The sequence below is a fragment of the Euwallacea fornicatus genome, chromosome 11, assembly GCF_040115645.1.
Source record: "Euwallacea fornicatus isolate EFF26 chromosome 11, ASM4011564v1, whole genome shotgun sequence".
Taxonomy (NCBI): domain Eukaryota; kingdom Metazoa; phylum Arthropoda; class Insecta; order Coleoptera; family Curculionidae; genus Euwallacea; species Euwallacea fornicatus.
The window spans coordinates 2,192,373-2,212,162 of NC_089551.1; the positions used below are offsets into that span (position 1 = coordinate 2,192,373).

Consider the following 19,790-nt stretch of genomic DNA (forward strand, 5'->3'; position numbering starts at 1 on the left):
TGATTTGAAATTCGCTTGAGCAATAATCCAGAAAGTTTGACTGTAATTCGCGTCCTCTGGCGGAAGTTGCAGCCCGTCAAATATTCCAGATTTGCTCCCTATTAGTTATTTTGTCCTGCATACCATTTACAGGGTGTCTCAGCAACTCTGTTGCGAGGCGATACCTCCGTCGTGGTCAGAGATGCTCGAAAGTGTTTTGGGGACAATTTTTTTGGTTTGACCGCTTCCGGTCGCACCGGAAGTCAAAGTCAACTTCCCCATTTCAAATTTAAGATCCTGACTATTTTTGCGTTTTTAGATTCCACACATTAACGTGATTAAATAATGATTACGTATCCCTATTCCGAGACCTTACGTTTAAATACCATGCGCGATTTTTGGCTGCCTGTAATTTCGTTCACACTCTCTTATATTAACACTACGAACATGCCAACGAAATGGTTAACCATTCTGAATCAAATTTGCAAGATTTAGTACTGAGCGTTAGTAATTTGAAATATCTTTCTTAGCTCTCCTAGCAGCGTGGCTGATTCTTGACAAAATGGCGTAGTCAGTAGTAGTAGTCACTTGTTTATGTTGTTTCACATTATTATGGAAATCGAATTTATTATAAAGGGCGTCTGGGAGAGTTGGTACAAAAGTTAAGGAGGTGAATGTAGGACCAGAAACTGTAAAAAAGTTCCTATAAACATTGATCCGACGCTGCACCGTTACTGAAATGTGGACCTCCAAACGCGTCCTATCATTTGGATATTTGTTTAAATAGGTTTTCCTGATTAAGGCAATGAATGAAAGGAGGAAATGGAAGGAAGGAAATGGCATTAAAATTGTATGTAATAGTCATGCCATAAGATTCTTAGGCTGCCATGAGTTTTATCAAAGTCGATAATGAGTAAGGGTAGTTTTCTAACTGTCCATAACAGAAAATGTTCAATTATTTTTTATGCCTTTGAATGATCATCTGCATAATATTACTTTTAGCGATTTTACTTAAAAAACTTAACGATTAAACTTTAAAAAAGAAATCTCTACTTGCTTTCAGAATTATGCGCAGTTTAGTCAGAAATAAAAATTTTATAAATAAGGTGTGACCTGAAACAGTAACATTTCATTGTAGTGATTGTCGCTTACGTGTTTTTTTATCCATTTCATGATTCAAAGTTATAACCCAACTTCTAATATAAAATTTTATTTTCTCTGCTCTTTGCTTGCCACCATGCAAAAATGTTTAAAAAATGTACTGTCCTGAGACGTACACGAGTTAAAAAATAATTATTCCCGTCCGAACTACGCGGTATTCTAAAAATAATAGATATATTTTTTCTTCAACAAAATCTAATTCATTGCAAAACAATATTATTTGCTCGACAATTCAACCGAATTGAACGTATTGGAAAAATTTCTGTTAAGGACAGTTAGAAACCTACCCTTATTTATAATTGATTTTGATGAAACTTATAACAGTTACAGACCCTTATGGTAAGATTATTATCTGCAATTTTCGTTCTATTATCTCGGTCAGTTAGAAAGTTCTAAAAAGATATTCAAATGATAGGACTCCTTTCGAGGACGATGTCTCAGCAACGGCGCTCCGTTGGACCAATCTTTAACGGAAGTAGTTTTACTGCTTTGGCTCCACTTCGCCACCTTAAGCTCTAAACCAACTTTTTCAAACACCCTGTATTTATTGCAGTAAACGTTCTGTTGCCAAATCTATTTTTTTTTATATAACATGATTTTCCGGACGCCCTGTATAATATTCGTAAAAACTTTTACTGTCAGCCTAATCTATCACATATGATTAGCATGCAAACAAAATTTCATAGAGGTAGTTATTGAAATAGTGGAAAAATTTAACTTTCCGCTGATATGAAGTTTTAACAAAATACATAATTACTAGCGGAAACAAAAGTATAAGAGTTCGTGTTAGCTCCATGCAGCCAAAAATCGCACATGGAATTTAACTGCAAGGTCTAGGAATAGGAGGACCTAACGATTATTTAATCACTTTAATGGGTGGAATATGAAAATGCAGAAATATCCCGGGTGTTCCATTTCGAATAAAGAAGTTGACAATGACTTCCGGTGTAACCGAAAATGGGAAAAACAGCAAAGTCCCACCACACAATGTGCTACATCAAACCAAACAATTCGTCGTCGAAAGATTTTCGAGCATCTTTAACCATAATGACGACACCGCCTTGTGACCGAATTGCTGAGAGACCCCGTATATGGAGACAAGGGAATGAAATTTCCCTTTGACTTCTTCTGCCGCCGGAAAATATGCGATGAAAAATCTGAAATCTTTGCTGAATGTTTATTTAAACTTGCGGACGCTCCTGACAAATTGGTGACCAAAAAGCGGCAACAGCAGGGAAGGCATACATATGTACCATAATTCGCTCGCCGGCCCCCTTCGGCCCGCTGTTCCAGCAAGATTATGCAAAGCCCCGAAGTTCCAAAAAGGGAATTTTCGTTCTGCAACTTAAATTAGGTTTTACAACCTCGTTCGTCCCGATTATATATTGTGTTTGTGCACACTTCCCAACTTTCAGCCACACATCTTTTATTTGCCTTCGGTAAAGTTGCGTTTGCATGATGGAGAATGGGCATTAGAAAGAGATTACGTGTGGGTGTTTGCGGGGTGGGTGGATGTGGCACTCCCCCCGATGAAAAACTAAAATTAAAATACCCACGACGGAATAAAATAGTCTTGGCACATTAGCGATTCCAAAAGGGTGGCAGAGCACAGGCGCACACAGAGATGGCGCCGCTTGCGCAGCCTGGATCGCCCCCATCCAGTTTCTTTGCAGGATCCAGATGGAGCAGATCCTCGTCTTTTTCGCACGGAACTAGCGCGGCTTTCGCGGAAATGTGTACCCCCCAAAGTACTCAAGTGCGTGTGTGAAGATGCCGCCCTAAACCTCGCTGCCATGGGTGGCCGCTTGCTGTGTTTGGTGCACATGTTTTTAGTTCTGGATTACTTGATGTGCGAGCCAGAGATTCCCAGGACGCCCTTGACTTCTCGTACGGTCCGAACGAAGTACGGGGATGTAAGTGGGGTTATAATCGCCCCCGAATCGAAACACTTGGAACCGGTGGAAGTATTTCGGGGCATCCCTTACGCCAGCCCCCCGTTGGGGTCGTTGAGGTTCATGCCCCCCGTCACAGGGGCTCTGTGGCAGGGGGTGAAAATAGCAGATAGTTTCAGTCCGGTGTGCCCCCAAAGACTACCGGATATTGCCAATGAAACCGCAGCCCTTCGGCGAATGCCCAAGGGCCGGTTGGAATACTTGAAGAGGCTGCTGCCCTACTTGCAGAACCAGAGCGAGGATTGCTTGTATTTGAACATCTACGCACCAGCACAAGGTAAAATCTCTGGGGAGTTATAAAAATAACCGTTTAAACCGTTAAAACGCTCTCCCTCATAATGAAATTTAATAATTATTGCTATTATCTGATTCTCCCCCTCTCAGTAGCGATTTGCGAAGGTATAGTGGAGTATGTGACGTGACAAGTTATAAAAGCTGAAAAGCAATTAGGAATAAATTAACAGGGCGTTGTCGTGAATTATTTTCGTAAAATATGGGGGAAAAGAGCTGATTAGAAGTTTGATGAATGGGTTTTACTGCCGCTTTTTCTTGCACTTAGGGAACACGGCAACCCTGCTACCTTCTGGTAGATTCGTTAAAGTCCTTAGTAGTTGTTGTTGGAGCGAATTCACGTGATGGGAGGAAGAACGAGGACTGCAAGCTTTAGCTGATATTTCAAGCTTAGTTGTCCTACTTGAGCGACCTCCACGTCCACGAAACTAAATAACTTCATCTTCATTGTAAAATTCCTCCTCACAAAAATCCTATTATTTGCACTAACAACGGACGTGCACGATCTACGCAGGATCTTAACTGTCCAGTTTGCCATTAGCGAAAACCACAGTGCCCATACCCAAATGTTAAAACATTCATGACCTACATCAGTCTGAAATTAGTAGCTTAAGGCCAGCTGTTCTCCTTCGATGTAATGAGGTCAGAACCACTAACATTTGTCCCTTAACAAAGAACAGATGCCGGATGGAATAAAGGGTTGTTAGTTAACCATGAAATATGTAAGTTAATTTGGAGATTTGGTATTCACAGTCACTCAAGTCCTGAAGGAAAGAAGTCCTTAGCGAATGCAATTGCTGTTAAAACAGATATATCTCGATAACTGCTAGAAACCGGAATAGAGTCCATTATGATTGATTTTCCCACAAGATTATTACGACCGAGTGGCGAGTTAAATTGAGGTGGTTTAATTAATTGGGAAAAAAATTATCTCTGAAATTACAATAACGCAGAAGAATTTGCCTCATAAATGTATTTTTAATAGTTTCAGTGCTTTACAATTTTTTAAAATCTCGAGAACCGCTTGAGGGCGGTGTAGAAGTGTGTAGTGACATAAGTAAATCCGGAAAGCATAAGGATATTATTATAAATTGATCGAATTTCTTACGAAGCAAAGGTACGCAATTAAAGCGTTTAATATGCAACGAAAGTAAGCTTTTGTTGGTAGATTTCTACATTACGTTGATTTATTCGTAAGCGGTAAATATAACCAAAACCGACCTTCTTTTAACTTAATAAAACATTCTCAGCAACTAAAAAAGATTAAATCGAATAGAAAGTAAGGCCTCCACGGTTATTAACTACACCCGTAATTCTGTTATCCATACACGTAACGATGTTGTTGCTTTCCGCTCGTGGTGGCCTTCCCCATTGCTCTGACAATAGCCCCTGGGACCGAAAGGCATCGAAAATGTTGGTCATAGACGACGAAACTCCTCTTCGAAACATGTTTCAGGCATGCTCAAGTGGATTCAGTTCTGGCGATTTTGCTGACCATGACAATGCGACGACTCGGTTATGAAGATTCGCTTCACGATTTTTAACAGCACCTCGGCCAATAGTCACGCAGTGCACCCGTTGTAAATCCGTAACCAATTCAAGACCTGTAATTGTAGGTTGCCTTGTAGCTGTTGAAACTAAAAATCGATTTTGAGCTGCAGCTGCAAGGCGTCTATGTCCTGTGTGTTGTTCGCCCGCAGTTTCGGTTTCGCTAAAACGCTTCCATAATTGGTGGATTTGACGCTATGGAACACACCCATGCGCTCAGCTACTTCAGTTAGTAACAAACCCACTTGAAGAAGGGCTAGCGCTAGGTTCATGTCATTCGGAGTTCAGTTTTGTCGTTCCATGGCAGAACGCCTGCTAAACACCAGCAAGTGTCGAAGAACTGAAATTGAATTAGCCTGATAATTTAGCAGAGTAGAAAATTCTAACGTTTTAATTTCCGCAGGAAAATTGCTCATTTACTCAAGAAAATTTTTCAGACAATTGAAATATGTGTGCTGAGCGAGGACTTGTAATTGACATAGTACAGCACGAACTATGATTGAAATTACTTGTTATCGGTTTTATGATTTTTTAAAAGTACCCTTAGACTTTCCCACGTGGGTATTTTTCTATTCCGACAGTGAAAACCCAAAAGAAATAATACACAGGGTGACTCATATAATAGAGTTACGAGCCCATTCATAGAGAGCTCTCCCAGGGCTATGTTGTGGAGTTCCGTCTTAATGGAACCAAAGGGCATTTTAGCGATTGAGATAAATATTGTCATTGCCGTAATACCATTTGCGGTCAAATTGTCTTCATAAATGTATGGTCTAAAGATCTTATTGCCAAATAAACCAATCCATACATTTAACTCGAAACGTGCTTGTAGTCGACGTGCTTAGTGTTTATGTGGATTTCCAGTGGATCAGACATGTTTATTGTAACGATTAAACATGCCTCAGTTGGTAAACTTGCACTCATTCGTGAATATTACGTTGGAAAGAAAATGGGAATACTCCTCCAATGGCGCCGCGATGTACCTGGAAATCTCTATCCTTCATTTTGTAACTTCTGGATGCAAAACTCGGCTAAATTTCAATGAAGGAAGAGAAAATAATTTTGAGTTAGCTGTTCCTTTCTCTACACCGGCGTAGATTCCATGGCTCCGACAACCCCTATTTACGTGCGAGGCATCGCTTCCAAGCGAAGTAATAGAATATCGCTAAAACCGCTAGATGTTTTGATACAGATCCGTGATGAGGCTTTCTTAGGAGCAATAAGCATAGACACGGTGTTGTAAAGAGTGAGCGATAGAACGGTACCACCGATGAGAACAAATAAAAATTGCAGCTTTGCTCTTGAATTAGCCTCAAATTAAGCTTTCATCTGCCAATCTTCCAAGACTTTCCTCCTGGCTCAAGTAGAAGTCTCTTGTCCGTTATCTCCTTGCAACTAATAGCGTAATCTCTTCACGTTCCATGCCAAGTGGAATCGATAAGACGCCTCTCGTTCCCCTCCTCGAGAGCCATCTCCTTAGCCAAGTTTATCAAAACACGAGACAAAAATAAGCTAATAAAACCAGTCGTGATCTTAAGGTTTAAAGGCAGTTAAAGAGGAATTTATGCGTTTTTTATTTGTTCCACATGGCGAAGTCCTGGGGGTTTTTCATTTGAATAAGGGGCCCAGATTACTAAAACAATGGAGTTGAGAAAGACAGCTGAGAGAAACGTCCGCAAATTGATCGAGCAAATATACCCAGGCGATTTGTTTGCCTTGGGGATTGTTTATCTTGGCTGATTGGTTTATGTACGTTGTCGAAGAGGACGATTCGAGTACTCATCGGTCTTAATGATATTTTTGTTTGATCTATTCGGAAACTTTTCAAAAGGGAACAATTCTCGTGTTTGTTTAACAAAGGCTGCTTTTTCAGCTATTGTTTTCATAAAATTTGTGCCATCATAACATAAGACCCACTTCCAAGAATTCATACTGTTTATTTATCGCCAAAGTTGGGTTTTCGCACTGCTATAAATCCCTGCAAAATGAGCTTGAAATGAAGATAGTGAGGCGATAAATTCATGCCTGGAATTAAATTTGCCGATATATTACATTAAAAATTCTTCCTTGTTTTTATGTACCGAGAATCTTATTTCCTTTTCATTAGTGCTCGTCGATACATTGGGGGAGATTTATGAGCTATGAATGTCATCCCAAACAGCCCCATCGGTATTTGTCACTTCACAACATTCATTTTTGTTATTTAGGGCTGACGGGGATTCTTTATGGGTCTTGTTAAGTAGATTTATGGACAACTGCGGCCGATGTACCGTTTACAGGTCGCTAAACCTCTATTGCAAATAAAATAAAACGAACACGAAATAAAACTCCCGAAATCAGTTTGCCCTTCACATGTCAGCAGGTCCATCCCCTTTAACAAGATCCAGTTCCCGATTACCCGTGAGTCTGTTATTGCCTTCGAATTAGCAGTAAGCCCTTCAAGAAGGGCTTGAGAAGGGGACGGGAGTGATAAAATTGAACTGTCTAAGGCCCAGTAAAGTTTTACAGAGCACAATTAAAGCAAATTTGATTAACAAACGTAAATTTGACGGTTAGACGAAGGCATTAGGCAAATTTGTACGACGGAGGACTCTCGGAATTGATGCGATAATTATTCGAGATTCTCGAGATGGTAAATTTTCGACCCTCAGGACAAATTCGATGTAGCCACATTCCCTTTGATTTATGGCCGGAAAATCCGCAAGCACTTAAAAAGCTGCAAGCAGGGGACGTACGCGGTTCACAAATTGCCATCGTTTGCTATTTTCTCTTTGGGAACCGAACACAAGAATACTTTAAGAAAATTTAAAAACTCTCGCCCCTCATCACTTTAGTCATACTCACTATTGAAGTTTCAAACATTATTTTCCCCAAATTCCGGAAACATCTATTTTTCCTCTTTCGGCCTTTTTCGTCTCACGTAATTCCAAATAACGAAGCCAATTTTGACCTTTTACACCGCAAAGACACCTCAGGGAACTCCTAACAAGTTTTTCAATTATGACTTTACTACGTTCCCATGCGGCATACCACTCGGCCTGGGTGTCGGGCTTAATAATAAACTCGACAAAAGGCGTTTTAAGCAAAAAATTATAGCGCCATTCCCACTTTATTTCCTGCTTTCACCTCCTGGAAATCTATTTCCTGCCGTGTTTTAAAGGTCTGGCTTAAATGTCGCAGACTATATTGTTTAAATACTGGGACTTTAAGGCAGAAATAGAGCTTGAAGCCTTGCATTGTGGAGGGCAGAAGCATTTTTATTTAAATCGAATTGGATATTCAGGGAAACTTTATCGAGCAGAAAATAGAAAAGGAATATTTATTCGCGATTTGCTTGCGTTTGAACTGTTTGATGTTAAACAGTATAAAGCCCGAATCTGGGATTTGTGTATTTAGGTCTCAAATCGAATGCTGACTTGCAAATATTTTCTTCTTCTAATCCAGAAGCTAAAATATATTGTGGAGACCACCTCACCCCCTTACCTATAAAGCTGCGTTTCTGGAGTGCCAATTCTCTTTTCAAAAAGTTTTTGTAAAAATCCAATTTTCGATGCCTTCTTTGGCTGATACATGACGTGTTTTGTATTCGAAAGCACGAGTAGTCTAACGTATGGCTCATCTTATTTGCGAGCAATCCTTTCTAATGCCTCTCCATATCTGCGACCGCAACGTTACGAATGCATCCCCAGGGATTCGACGTACGCCCCCCACACAGAGGGAGATATCAATGGTGTCGCGAGGAAATGGGGAATTGTTCCCCCCTACCTATCAGGCACGCATTTGTTTTGACGCAATGAAATGTGGAAAGATGGGTTTTGTTGTGTAGGTACAGCGACGTCTTGAAAAGAGTTATGATTAATCGAGTACGAGATTTTGGACGAGCGGATGATAATATTTTGTTTTTGTGGTCGTGAGAGGTACTATGGCAAGCTGAGTGTAAATAGAATAAATGAAACTGCGAGAATTGAAAATAAGTTGTTTTCATGCTAGATGAGAATCTTTCGTTGTGAGTCATTTGTAATTTCTCAATCATCCCGGACATGTGGGCAAGTCTGCCCGTCGACCTTCAAGCTAAAGTAAATTTCAGCAGAAAAACCTGCCGCTATTTTACCTAGTACGTACCTACCCTCTATGCCTAAGCACGTTTTTATACTTATTTAGGGCACTTTAAAAGGTTCGTGTGGTTCATTCGCGGCCTCCTCGCTACTGGTTCGTCCCTTTTCAAAAACAAATCAAGTGGTGAAATACCTCCCTCAGGGAGCACTTTCTCATTTAATTCCGCCAAGTACATCCCCTTTGATAATGCGACCTACGATAAACGACCGTGTCCCCATCTAGTAGTAAATGTGCTAAGTTAAGAGTTTCACTATGGAGAAATGTCAGCCGCATCCGCCAAAGGGTCAGGAATAATGCTTGTGAAGACTAGAAATCAGGTTTAACTGTGGAAATTCGTTGGGCCTTTATCTACATACATTTTTATTGTAGGGTAATTTCTCGTCACCTAGACCACTTTATCAGGACATCTCATTGTCCTCCTTCTTCCGAATTATGCTTCTTAATTTGTTTGATGAAAGTTAAATCATGCAGATGCTTGGAGTCTTTCAATTCTCTCTAACTTCCTCTCTTTCTCTCTCTCTCTCTCTCTCTCTCTCTCTCTCTATCTTTCTCTTAGGAGATGGCAAACGAATAAATTTCCGTTTAATTTCCCTTGGCAAATCCTTTGATAAGGCTAAAGTTGTTAAATAAGATATTACTCCACAAATTTGAGGGAACTAAAGAGTTGCCATCTAGCAGTCAGTTACTCAAATTAGAAACTCTCCTCCGTGGGAAGGTCATGCGCAACTTCAACAGAGTCAGGAATCACACTTATATGGAGATAGGGTACTCTGCAGCAATTCTGAGAAACCAGTTCTTATTAGGCTTGAGATTAAGGTTTGCGTTCTTATTTGAGTTCTATACGCCCTTATTTACACATAGAATGTGAAAGGGCAAGCATATTTACTTTTTCGAAAAGCTGCCGAACAAAACCTATGCCTAAGTGCCAACACCAACGCAACACATCTGCTACGCTGCTATTCGAACATCTCAATGACAATCGTTCTTCCCTTCTCCTTTAAGCTGTGTGGTACTTCTCATTGTCTTCAATTGTTCCCATTTCCACACAATTTCTACCTCAGTTTATTCACAAGTTTTAATAGCTTATTCCTCCTGAACCTTGCAGATTCCCCCAGAACAAGTTAATAAAAATTCGCGACGATTAAAAAACTTCCAACCCTCATCTCTCCGTAAATTAAAGCAATCTTCTGAATTACCAACTCTTCCAGAATTTTTCTTTAACTACCGACCAAGTGAAACGGAAACCTCTGTGCTGTTTCAGCCCTCTCGGCCGTCTCGGAGAACCGAATTACGCCTCGTACAAACTGCAAAACAACAAGCACAATTTAAAAACGATTTACCAAAGCGAAGAAATTTTAATTAGTTTTTAAACGCAAGAAGTCGGTGCACTATTTTTTCGAAGCGTCAGCCTAATTAAAACTCGCTTAACTGAGCAGAAATTTAAATTTGTAATTTTTTTCATTATGACAAATTTTTGTTTCGATTATCGGGCAGAGGTGATAATTGTTATTCAAGTTGTCTTTTTCCATTGTAGACGATTGATGACCCCGAGGCCTGCTCGTTTGCCTTTTGCTATCGCTTTGAGTTGGCTTGAATACTAATCCGTATTAAGTAACTTTCTGCGGCTTCTAATCCGCTTTGGATCTCACGTTTTAAGACGATCGTCCCCTTTCCGGAGGAGCTTCCTTGTCAATGAAACTATCTAAAACAAGCCCTTAACGGGCACAATTTGGCACTTGTCTGGCTTGACTTTTGCAGGGAAAAATTACAATTACAGGATGAACTGATGCGTGTGAAGAGGTCTTTCACCTGAAGTCCCCGGAAATAAAGAAAACATTGAATGAACTTTCCTGCATTAGTTAGGGAATTTAAGGGCACGAGCTTCTGCTTGCGTCATTTCATTTTTACTTCCGAAACGGAACTTTAACTACGAATAAGAAGTTTTCGCCGGTTTTGGCCTTGAAACTGTGCATCGTGACTGGTCATCCATGGTCACCAGGCCTTGGGCTGCAGTTGAAACTCTCCCGCGAATTCCAATTAAAAATTTTACTTTCCAGAATCTGTTGTGAAGACACATTTCTCAAACCCAACACATATTTCATCAATATTGTCACCGCTATGAAACTCACATTGTTTTAGATGCAAGGAAAATTACAAGACTGATGAAATCCTCTGAGGATTTCTAATAATAACAAGTTTGGTCCCTGAGGAGGAAATTGCTCTTATCTCGCCGGATCTGAAAGTGACTTATAGGACATTCTTCGTAATGTCACCGCAGATGTATGAGCGGGTCACAAGAGATTCAACTTGCCGAGTAGGTTCTATTCAATGAAACCAATCAATAGTTAAAATTGCTTTCCTGGACTTCAGAGCAACAATGTATTACGCATGGAGTTGCGGTTTATAAAACTCCCTGCCCTGATCGCTCTAAACGCTTTCAATTCAGCCATTCAACTTGAAAACCTTTTCTTTCTCTGGGAATTTGCCTGTCTCGTAAATATTCAAATTAGATACATTCTTAGACACCAACTTCATAACCTGAGGTTGTTTATAGCTTTAAAGGAGTGCCGTAAACTCGAGGCACGTCGCCATGACTGTCGTGTAATAAAAATGCATTAACGTTTAATGAAAACGTGGCCGCTTGACAGATGCCAGAATTGTAATTTTTCTTCGCCGCTCTCTCTGGGAGCTTATTATTTAATTTAGGTGCGGATAGCATGCAAATCCAATAGTAATTCATAGCAGAACGGCCAATTTGGTCATTGTTGGTAATATCGCATTAGCATTTAAACAAACATGCCAACGTAATTCGGTATTAAATTATTTAAAATCCACCGGAATAGGTTGATTAATGAGTTAACGATGGTTTTTAGATGCAAATGCAGGGAGGGTTCGGTGAAATAATAATAAAGTTCTATTAGGCTTCCCGAATATTTTATGCGTTGATCAATCATTGGAAATACCTGGACTGTTTTTCGAAGACAATAATTTACTATCCCTGTTACTGCGCGCATTTCAAGGGACGATTTCAGGAATCTCCGAAGAACGCATTCTTCTTGAAACGATAAAAGTTATTGCGTGTTTATCAGCGCTCCGGGGAAAACCTCTAAATCAAGTGCGCAGGTCATTTATTTACTGGATTAAAATCGTAGAGACGGAATTGTGAGAAATGGGAGCAGTTTGCGGCTGTTCACAGTGGGAGGCGTGGTTTAATTATGCCCTGCAACCAATAGCTAATCTCGATTTCAAGGCCAACACGGGCGTCAGCCAACTCGTTTAGAAATCCCCTTCTTAGCGTTTTCTCAACATCCTCACCTCTTTTCAAGTGCTCTAAACAAACGTTCCTGGAATTTAGAGTTTCACATAACAAATACTAAATATTTTAATCGTGCGTATTCTCTCTACTCCTCTTATCATCTGCATTCCAATGAGAGCTAGGCAGCATAATCTCGAGGGGCACATTTGCGACTTGAAATGGCATTAGGAAGATCCGCACGTAAACAGAACGATCAATATCTTAAACTTTGCAAGCTAAGTCGAATTCGGTTGTTAGGTCCCCTACGGCTTTCCCAATTTTTTTTCGAAACATCCATTTTTCTGATGAATAATTTACGAAAAACAGGTAAAACGGAAATGTAAGTCAAACAGCCGAGTTTCTGTATTTGTTGTTTCAGTCCTTGGTTCTGGATAACATTAATGTTTTAGGTAAAATTTGTCCGGGTTTTTGCCAATACGTGGAATTATTACTGCGAAGAGCTGTGGAAGGCAATAAAGATTCGATCCCTCTTCATGGCTTACTGACAACGGTTAACTTGCAGGACTTCTAATTATATCTTGTTACTCCATTTTCTCAGAGTGACAAGGGTCAAGAGTTTCCCATTTTTCATATGGTGATGTTATGAAATTGAGGAAAACCTATTTTCTTCTTCTTTCATTGGATCGAGCACATACCGAACACAACTGGACCGCTTCACAGGATTACCTGAAATAACTCGGAGGACGTGCTTTTCTTTCACAATTCAGCCGTTAACAACACAAAGGTTCAAAAAAGTTTCGACATGTGGCAAACTTTGCTCGATGTTCCGTTAAAGAGGGGAAATATCCAAGGGTTACCAAATCCGATTTAAGAAATTCGCAAAGGTACTTTGCTGAAAGAGGGTTGAGGCTATCAATGCAGAATTTTGAGACAAAAAAATATGAGGAGAGTTGGCCCCAGTGGGAGACACCATCTAACCCCCTCTCTGGTCCACAGACTCAACTCAAGGTCAGTGCGGGTGTCGGTAAATTGGCCTCAGCTCTTCTTTCTAATTCCGGTTTTGCCCGTCAAAATAGAAGGTTTAAGGTCACTACAGTTTAAAACTTAGCCGAAGTCCTCGAGATAGTAAATTTCTTCGGGACAAATTCGGTTTAGCTACATTTCATTTGATTTATCGCCGGGATATCCGCAAGCACTTAAAAAGCTGTAAGCAGCAGGCGTACGAGTTCGATACGGAAATTGCAATCGTTGGCTGTTTTGTGTTTCCTATTCGCTCGCAGATTTCAGATGTGACCGGAATAATCGTGAAGAGCTCCAGAAATTATCAAAGTATGTCTAAACACTCGGGAATTCCCTAATCTTCACTAAAAACATTCCAGTTTCGTCAAAGACGGCCCCGAAGCGAATAATTAATGAGCTCAATTAAGCGAACCTTTAAAACCCGATGGTCCTTAACGTGACAAAGTGCATTAGAGCAAGTCGGCGACAAAAAAGGCCACGTCAGATTTTTCCGAAGCCAAATTTAATTAATGGATAAGTAATTGATTGCCTCCAATTAAGCTTAGCCTTGTTCTCTACGTTGATAATTTTTATGAAAATCCACCCCTTTGCGTTCAAAGGTCACGTGTACCTGTCTCCAATTTAATCTAATTCCGCCCGTTAAATATTCTTGCAAAGTATTCTCTAGATATTTTGGCGCCTGTTTGTTCAACTCGTTAAGCTTTAGCAAATACGTGATGTCCATTCGAAACACCTACAATTTCAACGGACGGATACTATTAAGATCTCTTAATCCGGGCTGAATTTGCGGACACTCGTTTATGAGTACGTTTAATGCAGTTCCGGATTTAGGGAGTTTCGCATTTGCAGTCAGATGCGAAAGACACTTAATATAGAGGAAATTATCATTGAATCAGCAGGGAAACGAAGATTATTTTGAACGCCAACGTGTTGAATATTTGTGGGGCTCATTTGGGGGAATGAGGAAAGGTCACTGAAGTTCGATGCAGGGGGCAGGGCTCACTCACACAATTGCGATGCACAATTTCAAGGCGAATGCACTTTCTTTAAATTTCGAAACTGCATTATAAATTTAATGTCAAGCTTCCTATCAGTTCAAGTCCGAAATTCCCAGATCCTTATTTATCCACCTATTGTTTTCTCTGTCGCTACCTTATCTCTTCAAAGCGGATTTTCGGCTCACCTATTTGTATTGTTTCGCCTTGCGATCGATAAGTTTAAAAACTCGTTCCCCAGATCACTCTGTAGCATTCACGAGGTTGGACTTTCACGTATCTAGAGGGAGATTTAATAAACATTTAAATTAGTTTGTTTAATTAACTCGTTATCCTCGCGCTTTTTCCTGTAATCTGCAAGCGGAGCGTTAATTCGGAGAAAGGTTTAAAATTCATAGAGATACCCTCAGTGGAATGGGCCCAATAAGCTACATTTTAAGGAGAAATGTTTATCCGATAGATTTACTTTGGCGTAATTGAATTGGATTGGCATATTCGTTTCTGGTGCAATATCTGCTCTACATACCTGGAAATATTTGCGTTTATGAACTCGAAGTGTTGAGCGCTTTGTTCTCTGTAATAAAAAAGAGATAAATCATTTTTGGGAAAAAAGCAGCATAGGCGATAGGGTTCGGACCGTTATAAAATTTACTGTCAGACGTTCGCAGGAAATGTACGGCCCCGTATCATGGCAGTAACGAATATCCGGCAGCAGATGGTTTATTCGATAAGAAATTACCGTTATGATAAAGTCGGATGCGCCAGTTTCAAACACAATTTCTATGGCCCGCTTACACTTTATCACGTTACTGATCTTTCCCTTTTTTCCAGCCTTCCATTTCGGGAAAGTATTGTTCGAGGTTTTATCTATCAAGGCAAGCGCAATCTTTGCAACTGATGACTCTTATCACAGCGATATTCAAATTCATGGCATAATCACTACTACGAAGCAAAGTCAGTCCAGTTGATTTACGCCGGAGCTGGCCTTGAAACCACGTTGCGCGATTGGCCCGGCTGCGGCAGTAAGTTTACCTCTCACTGCAGGCGGATGTTAACTGTTCTTACGTTTATATTCTGCAGAATATTCAGGGTCGTATTTGTGGAATTCTGCCGTAATTTTGATCACTCTTTGAGCACCAACATTCCGGCTTTAATTCAACATACTGCATTTACCCTGTCAACAACGTTATTCCCGGAAAATTGGTTATTAAGCGAAATGCAAATAACAAAGCCGATAGTTTTAAAAAGTTGATTAATAATCCATTTAGCTATCTGTGCATGTAAATTGAGGTTCTACAAGGGAACATAATGTAATTTGCAAAATTGCAATTTCTATTTTAACTTAATGGTAGATTAGCGTAATATTAGCTTGAGGCATAAAAAACAGACAAATAGGAGTGTCCGGATTGACCAAAAATTGAAAAAATCTCCGCAGCACAAGTTTCCAATGAACAACATTACAATATAACTCTGCCTATATTCACTGCTGAATTAACAGCACTTCCATTGCCAACTGAAACAAGAAATCTGAAATTTTAACGACAGTAGATCATTTTCCATCTTGGCCTCAATGACTCTTACGAGATTCTCCCTCATTTTATGACCGGAAATCCATTCCGCTCTATATGAATTCGAGTCACATACATCTCCTATCGTCCTCAGACTCTATTTAATGCTCTGCAAAGCCGGAACGATCGACTTGGGCCTTAATTTTAAACCACTGGCAAATTCCTTGGTCGAGGCGATAAATCCGGACCAGGCAGGTCATTCGATGTTATCAGCAGTAATCGCAGGACCGTCATCCCGATGTCGGCTCATTTGCATGGCAAATGTAACTACTCTATAAATTTACAGGCAAGAGTGCCCTTCTTGATTTATTCTTGGCCATTGTCAGCTCTCACACACGCGGTTGCATCTGCCCTACTATAAGACAATCGAGAAGTTCCTTTGGGCCGCGTGAAAAATGGACCCTTAGAGAAACTTTGGTTTAAAAGACGTAGAAGTAAAGTAATGGGGGATTAGGCAGCGAGGCCGAATAACTCAAAGAAGAATAAATTGCCTGTAGGAAGCATGAATGAAGGCAGTAAAGTTGCAAATCGATTCAGGGGCGTGCGAGTTTATGATTTCAGGACACGTCCAATGAATGGCGTAGTTTAAATTCGAAATATTGTGACAGATCGTTGACATAACCGCTAAAATCCATTTACAACACTTGAGAGCTTTTTACATATCCCAGGCACGTCTACGGGAGGGAAATTGATTTATGTGTGTCTTTTTGTCCTAAATGCAGATTAGGAAATTTTAAAAGCACGCAGAGAGGAGATTTGAGCGAATTGAAGTTGTCATACATTATTTGTTAGTTCCAGCCTCACAAAACGTGGTTTAGTCCCAGGAATGTGGAACGACAACGTTATATATGCGGCACGTCTCGAAAATCCCTAGAGAATACTTTTATTTCCATTTTTCGAGAGAGGGAACAACAAAGCTCATTACTGCGAATATAAGGTGCTGTCAGAGACTTGTTTTCTTGTTTTATAGCGTTTGCTAACGTGTTTTTTTTTTGTCAGAGAGAGCGTGCTATGCGGAGATTTTTGGATAAATTTGGCCCTTAAGCCTCCGAAACATGAGAAAAGGAGACGTGGTTTATGGGAATTCTAGAGAGTGATAAATTAACAAAAAAAAAATCAAATTCGCAAGCGTCTTCATTCGCCATTTTATTCAGAACCATGGCTACCTCCAATCAGGCACCGTAAGATGGCGCCTGTGTGACAAACAGTTGGATTACCAATTGAAATCTATGTTCACCGTTACGTCAAGAATAGTGCAAATTTTTCTAGTAAATTAAAAATGTTTTTCCAGTGCAGGACAAACGTCCCAACTTCGAGTGCGTTGGGCAGCAAATTAATGATATTTCCCCAGAGCCTCCCTGGCAAAATCCTGGGCAATAAAACTCGATTTCCTGATGCGTCCGACTTCTCGACGTTCTTTCGGAATTTATAACGAATTTACGACTGGATATTTTCAGCGGTGCAGCCGGCTGAAAAAATATATTTCGCAAACTGGGGCAAAAAGGACGAGCAACCATTAAAGTGTGGTTAACAGGAAACTTTTCGGGTTGAAATGGAAATGTAGCCCGCGATAAATATATTCCCGAGACCTCTCAGCCTTTTGATTTGTGCCCAATCGGAGTGCAGAATCTTAAAAGGGCACGTATGCTAGTGAGGGGTGTGTTGGGAATATATTCCTTTCGTTTTCCGGTGGAATCTCTAACTTTGGGATCGTTTCAAAGGAATTTGGAAATACATGTTTTACAGCAGAGGAATACCTTTCATGGGTAAGACTGAAAAAGAGAATAATGCACAGCTATATGCCTACTACATTAAATGATATACACCTCTCCCTCGAGAAACATGTAAAGAAGGGTCGGATTTAACGGAGGAAAATTTTAAATCTTTGGATTAGGAAAGCGGAACCAGTCACATTTGAGTTGTATACGAGTAAAATTTTGAGCGGTGCCTGAAATTTTTTGAGTACCATAGAGACCATGGTGAAAACACAAATAGGTTTTGTAATTACCATTCTCGGCAAAATATGCAGATTAATCAAGATTAAACTGCGGTAGATGTGCTTCTTGTGGGGCTGTTTACGCATAAAGCCCCAGGAAAACCACCTTTCTAAGGCGGCTCCCTATAGAAAAGATAATTAATGCTCGCTAAGCTTTTCGCCGTCAAGTTATGAATTTCGAGCGCAAAAAGCAAATTTACCGTAACGCGGAACAGATAAAGGATTTAGTTGGGTGTTAAGTTTAGGGGAAACTGTCACAGTTAAGATAAGTAATGACCGTTATCTCTTAGTCAAGACGCTTTTGTTTCATAGCTGAGTCGCCTCCATCAGTTGACCTCTAGAGATAAATGCATGCGTGATACACACGAAGTTTCGCTTGCCTATTAGAAGACGTTCCTGAGCCCTAAAACTTCCGGCGCAGTCCCGAGGGAAGTTAAAAGCCCTTACAAGGGATTTCACTTTATCGTTCGAGGAATAAGGATGAGCTACTGTAAACTCTATTTTAAAACTCTCTCTCGCTTCAAGGAGAGCGCTTTAAAATTCAATTTTTCGACCTCTGACCTTCCAAGCGAATAAATACACTTTGGACAATTGATTTCTATTATTTCAGCTAAATCCCCGATGGAAGGTGCTTCGAGGTATACATATCATTGAAGTTTCCTCCAAACATGACACCCCTTTAAACGAGGTTTCGAACCAGGAATTATCACTCCATAACTTCGCAAAGACTCTTGCTCTTTCTTTGAGGTCCTTATTAAGGCCGACAAATACCTTAGATAAAGCCCAACACTTTAGAGGCAACCCGGAAAATCCCCCTAGTTGGGAAACAGCTGTCGTAACACCTCCGAGTACAACACGCCCCGAAAAACTTTCCGCTCATTAACCCTAATGTTCTCCTAAAATCGACGTTCTCTCACTATGTTCTTTATCGTAACATAAAACGTACATCATCTGCTTGTGTTTCTCACGGGGCGGCCCTCTTTCCTACCCGTTTTTGCCCATTTCGGTTTACCGCCGCCATTTTTTCGCCCTTTCAAAAGGGCGAGAATTGTTTGTTTTTTCGCACCACCATCGAGACTCGCATCTTTAGCTTTAAAGGGGGAACTAATGAGTCGGGTTTAATGGCGGGAATCGCGATCTGTTGATGTTTGAATTGAGGAATGTTTGTTTCTTGACAGATTGGAGGATGAACACTTAGCTTACTGCCGTGGGGCACTGAAGGATATAAGGAAAATTTCTTGACAAAATGGCGTATGCACTTTTAGGTTTTCACAAAGAGATATTTGTGCAAAAATCAATAAACTACTGCGGATCTACTCAAATGTCCCAAAAAGTAAGGAAAGCCAGGGTTTGAAAAAGCACAATTTCACATTTTAGCCTGAAGAAAATTCAATTAGTCTTCCGATAATTAAGACTTGGAATAAACAGAGAGGAGCAAAACGGTCCAATTCGCCGAAGGGCCGCTGAAGGTAAAGGTGCGTTGTCGTCGCCGAAAAAACAAAATTAATTTCCAATTAAGAAGTTCGCTTGTCACCTTTAAGTCGCTTTGTTCTTTTTATATTTCCCAATTACCTTCTTGATAAACGGTTTCAAGCAAAGTAAATGCCGGGATTTGTCGTTGATAAAAGAGAAACGAGAACAGAAAAACCCAGGCCACATCCATTCTGGATCAATTGAATTGTCGCCGGAGGCTGCTTCGTAGTCTACTTGCATTTGCCGGATTCAAATCGAATTCCGGTATTATGCCAGATATCACAGCTGGAATATAGAATAGTTTAAAGTGGGACTTGTCGATATCGATAAGAATGCAGATTCGCCCTTAAATTCGCTTCCATTTTTGAAATAATACAGAGCGCGTATTACGATCTCGTTTAAGTAAATTAAAGATAAAGTTTGCACAATTCCTTC

General features: G+C 40.3%; 1 protein-coding gene across 1 annotated transcript in view; it reads left to right on the forward strand.

Moving 5' to 3' along the window:
* Positions 1 to 2,818: 2,818 nt before the first annotated feature.
* The window catches only part of Nlg3 (Neuroligin 3), a 92,149-nt gene continuing 75,177 nt past the window's right edge, over positions 2,819 to 19,790 (forward strand). The window contains exon 1 of the mRNA XM_066287676.1: positions 2,819 to 3,369. Within this exon, the coding sequence (XP_066143773.1) occupies positions 2,934 to 3,369 (436 nt within the window). The 5' untranslated portion in view covers positions 2,819 to 2,933. The remainder of the gene's footprint in view (positions 3,370 to 19,790) is intronic.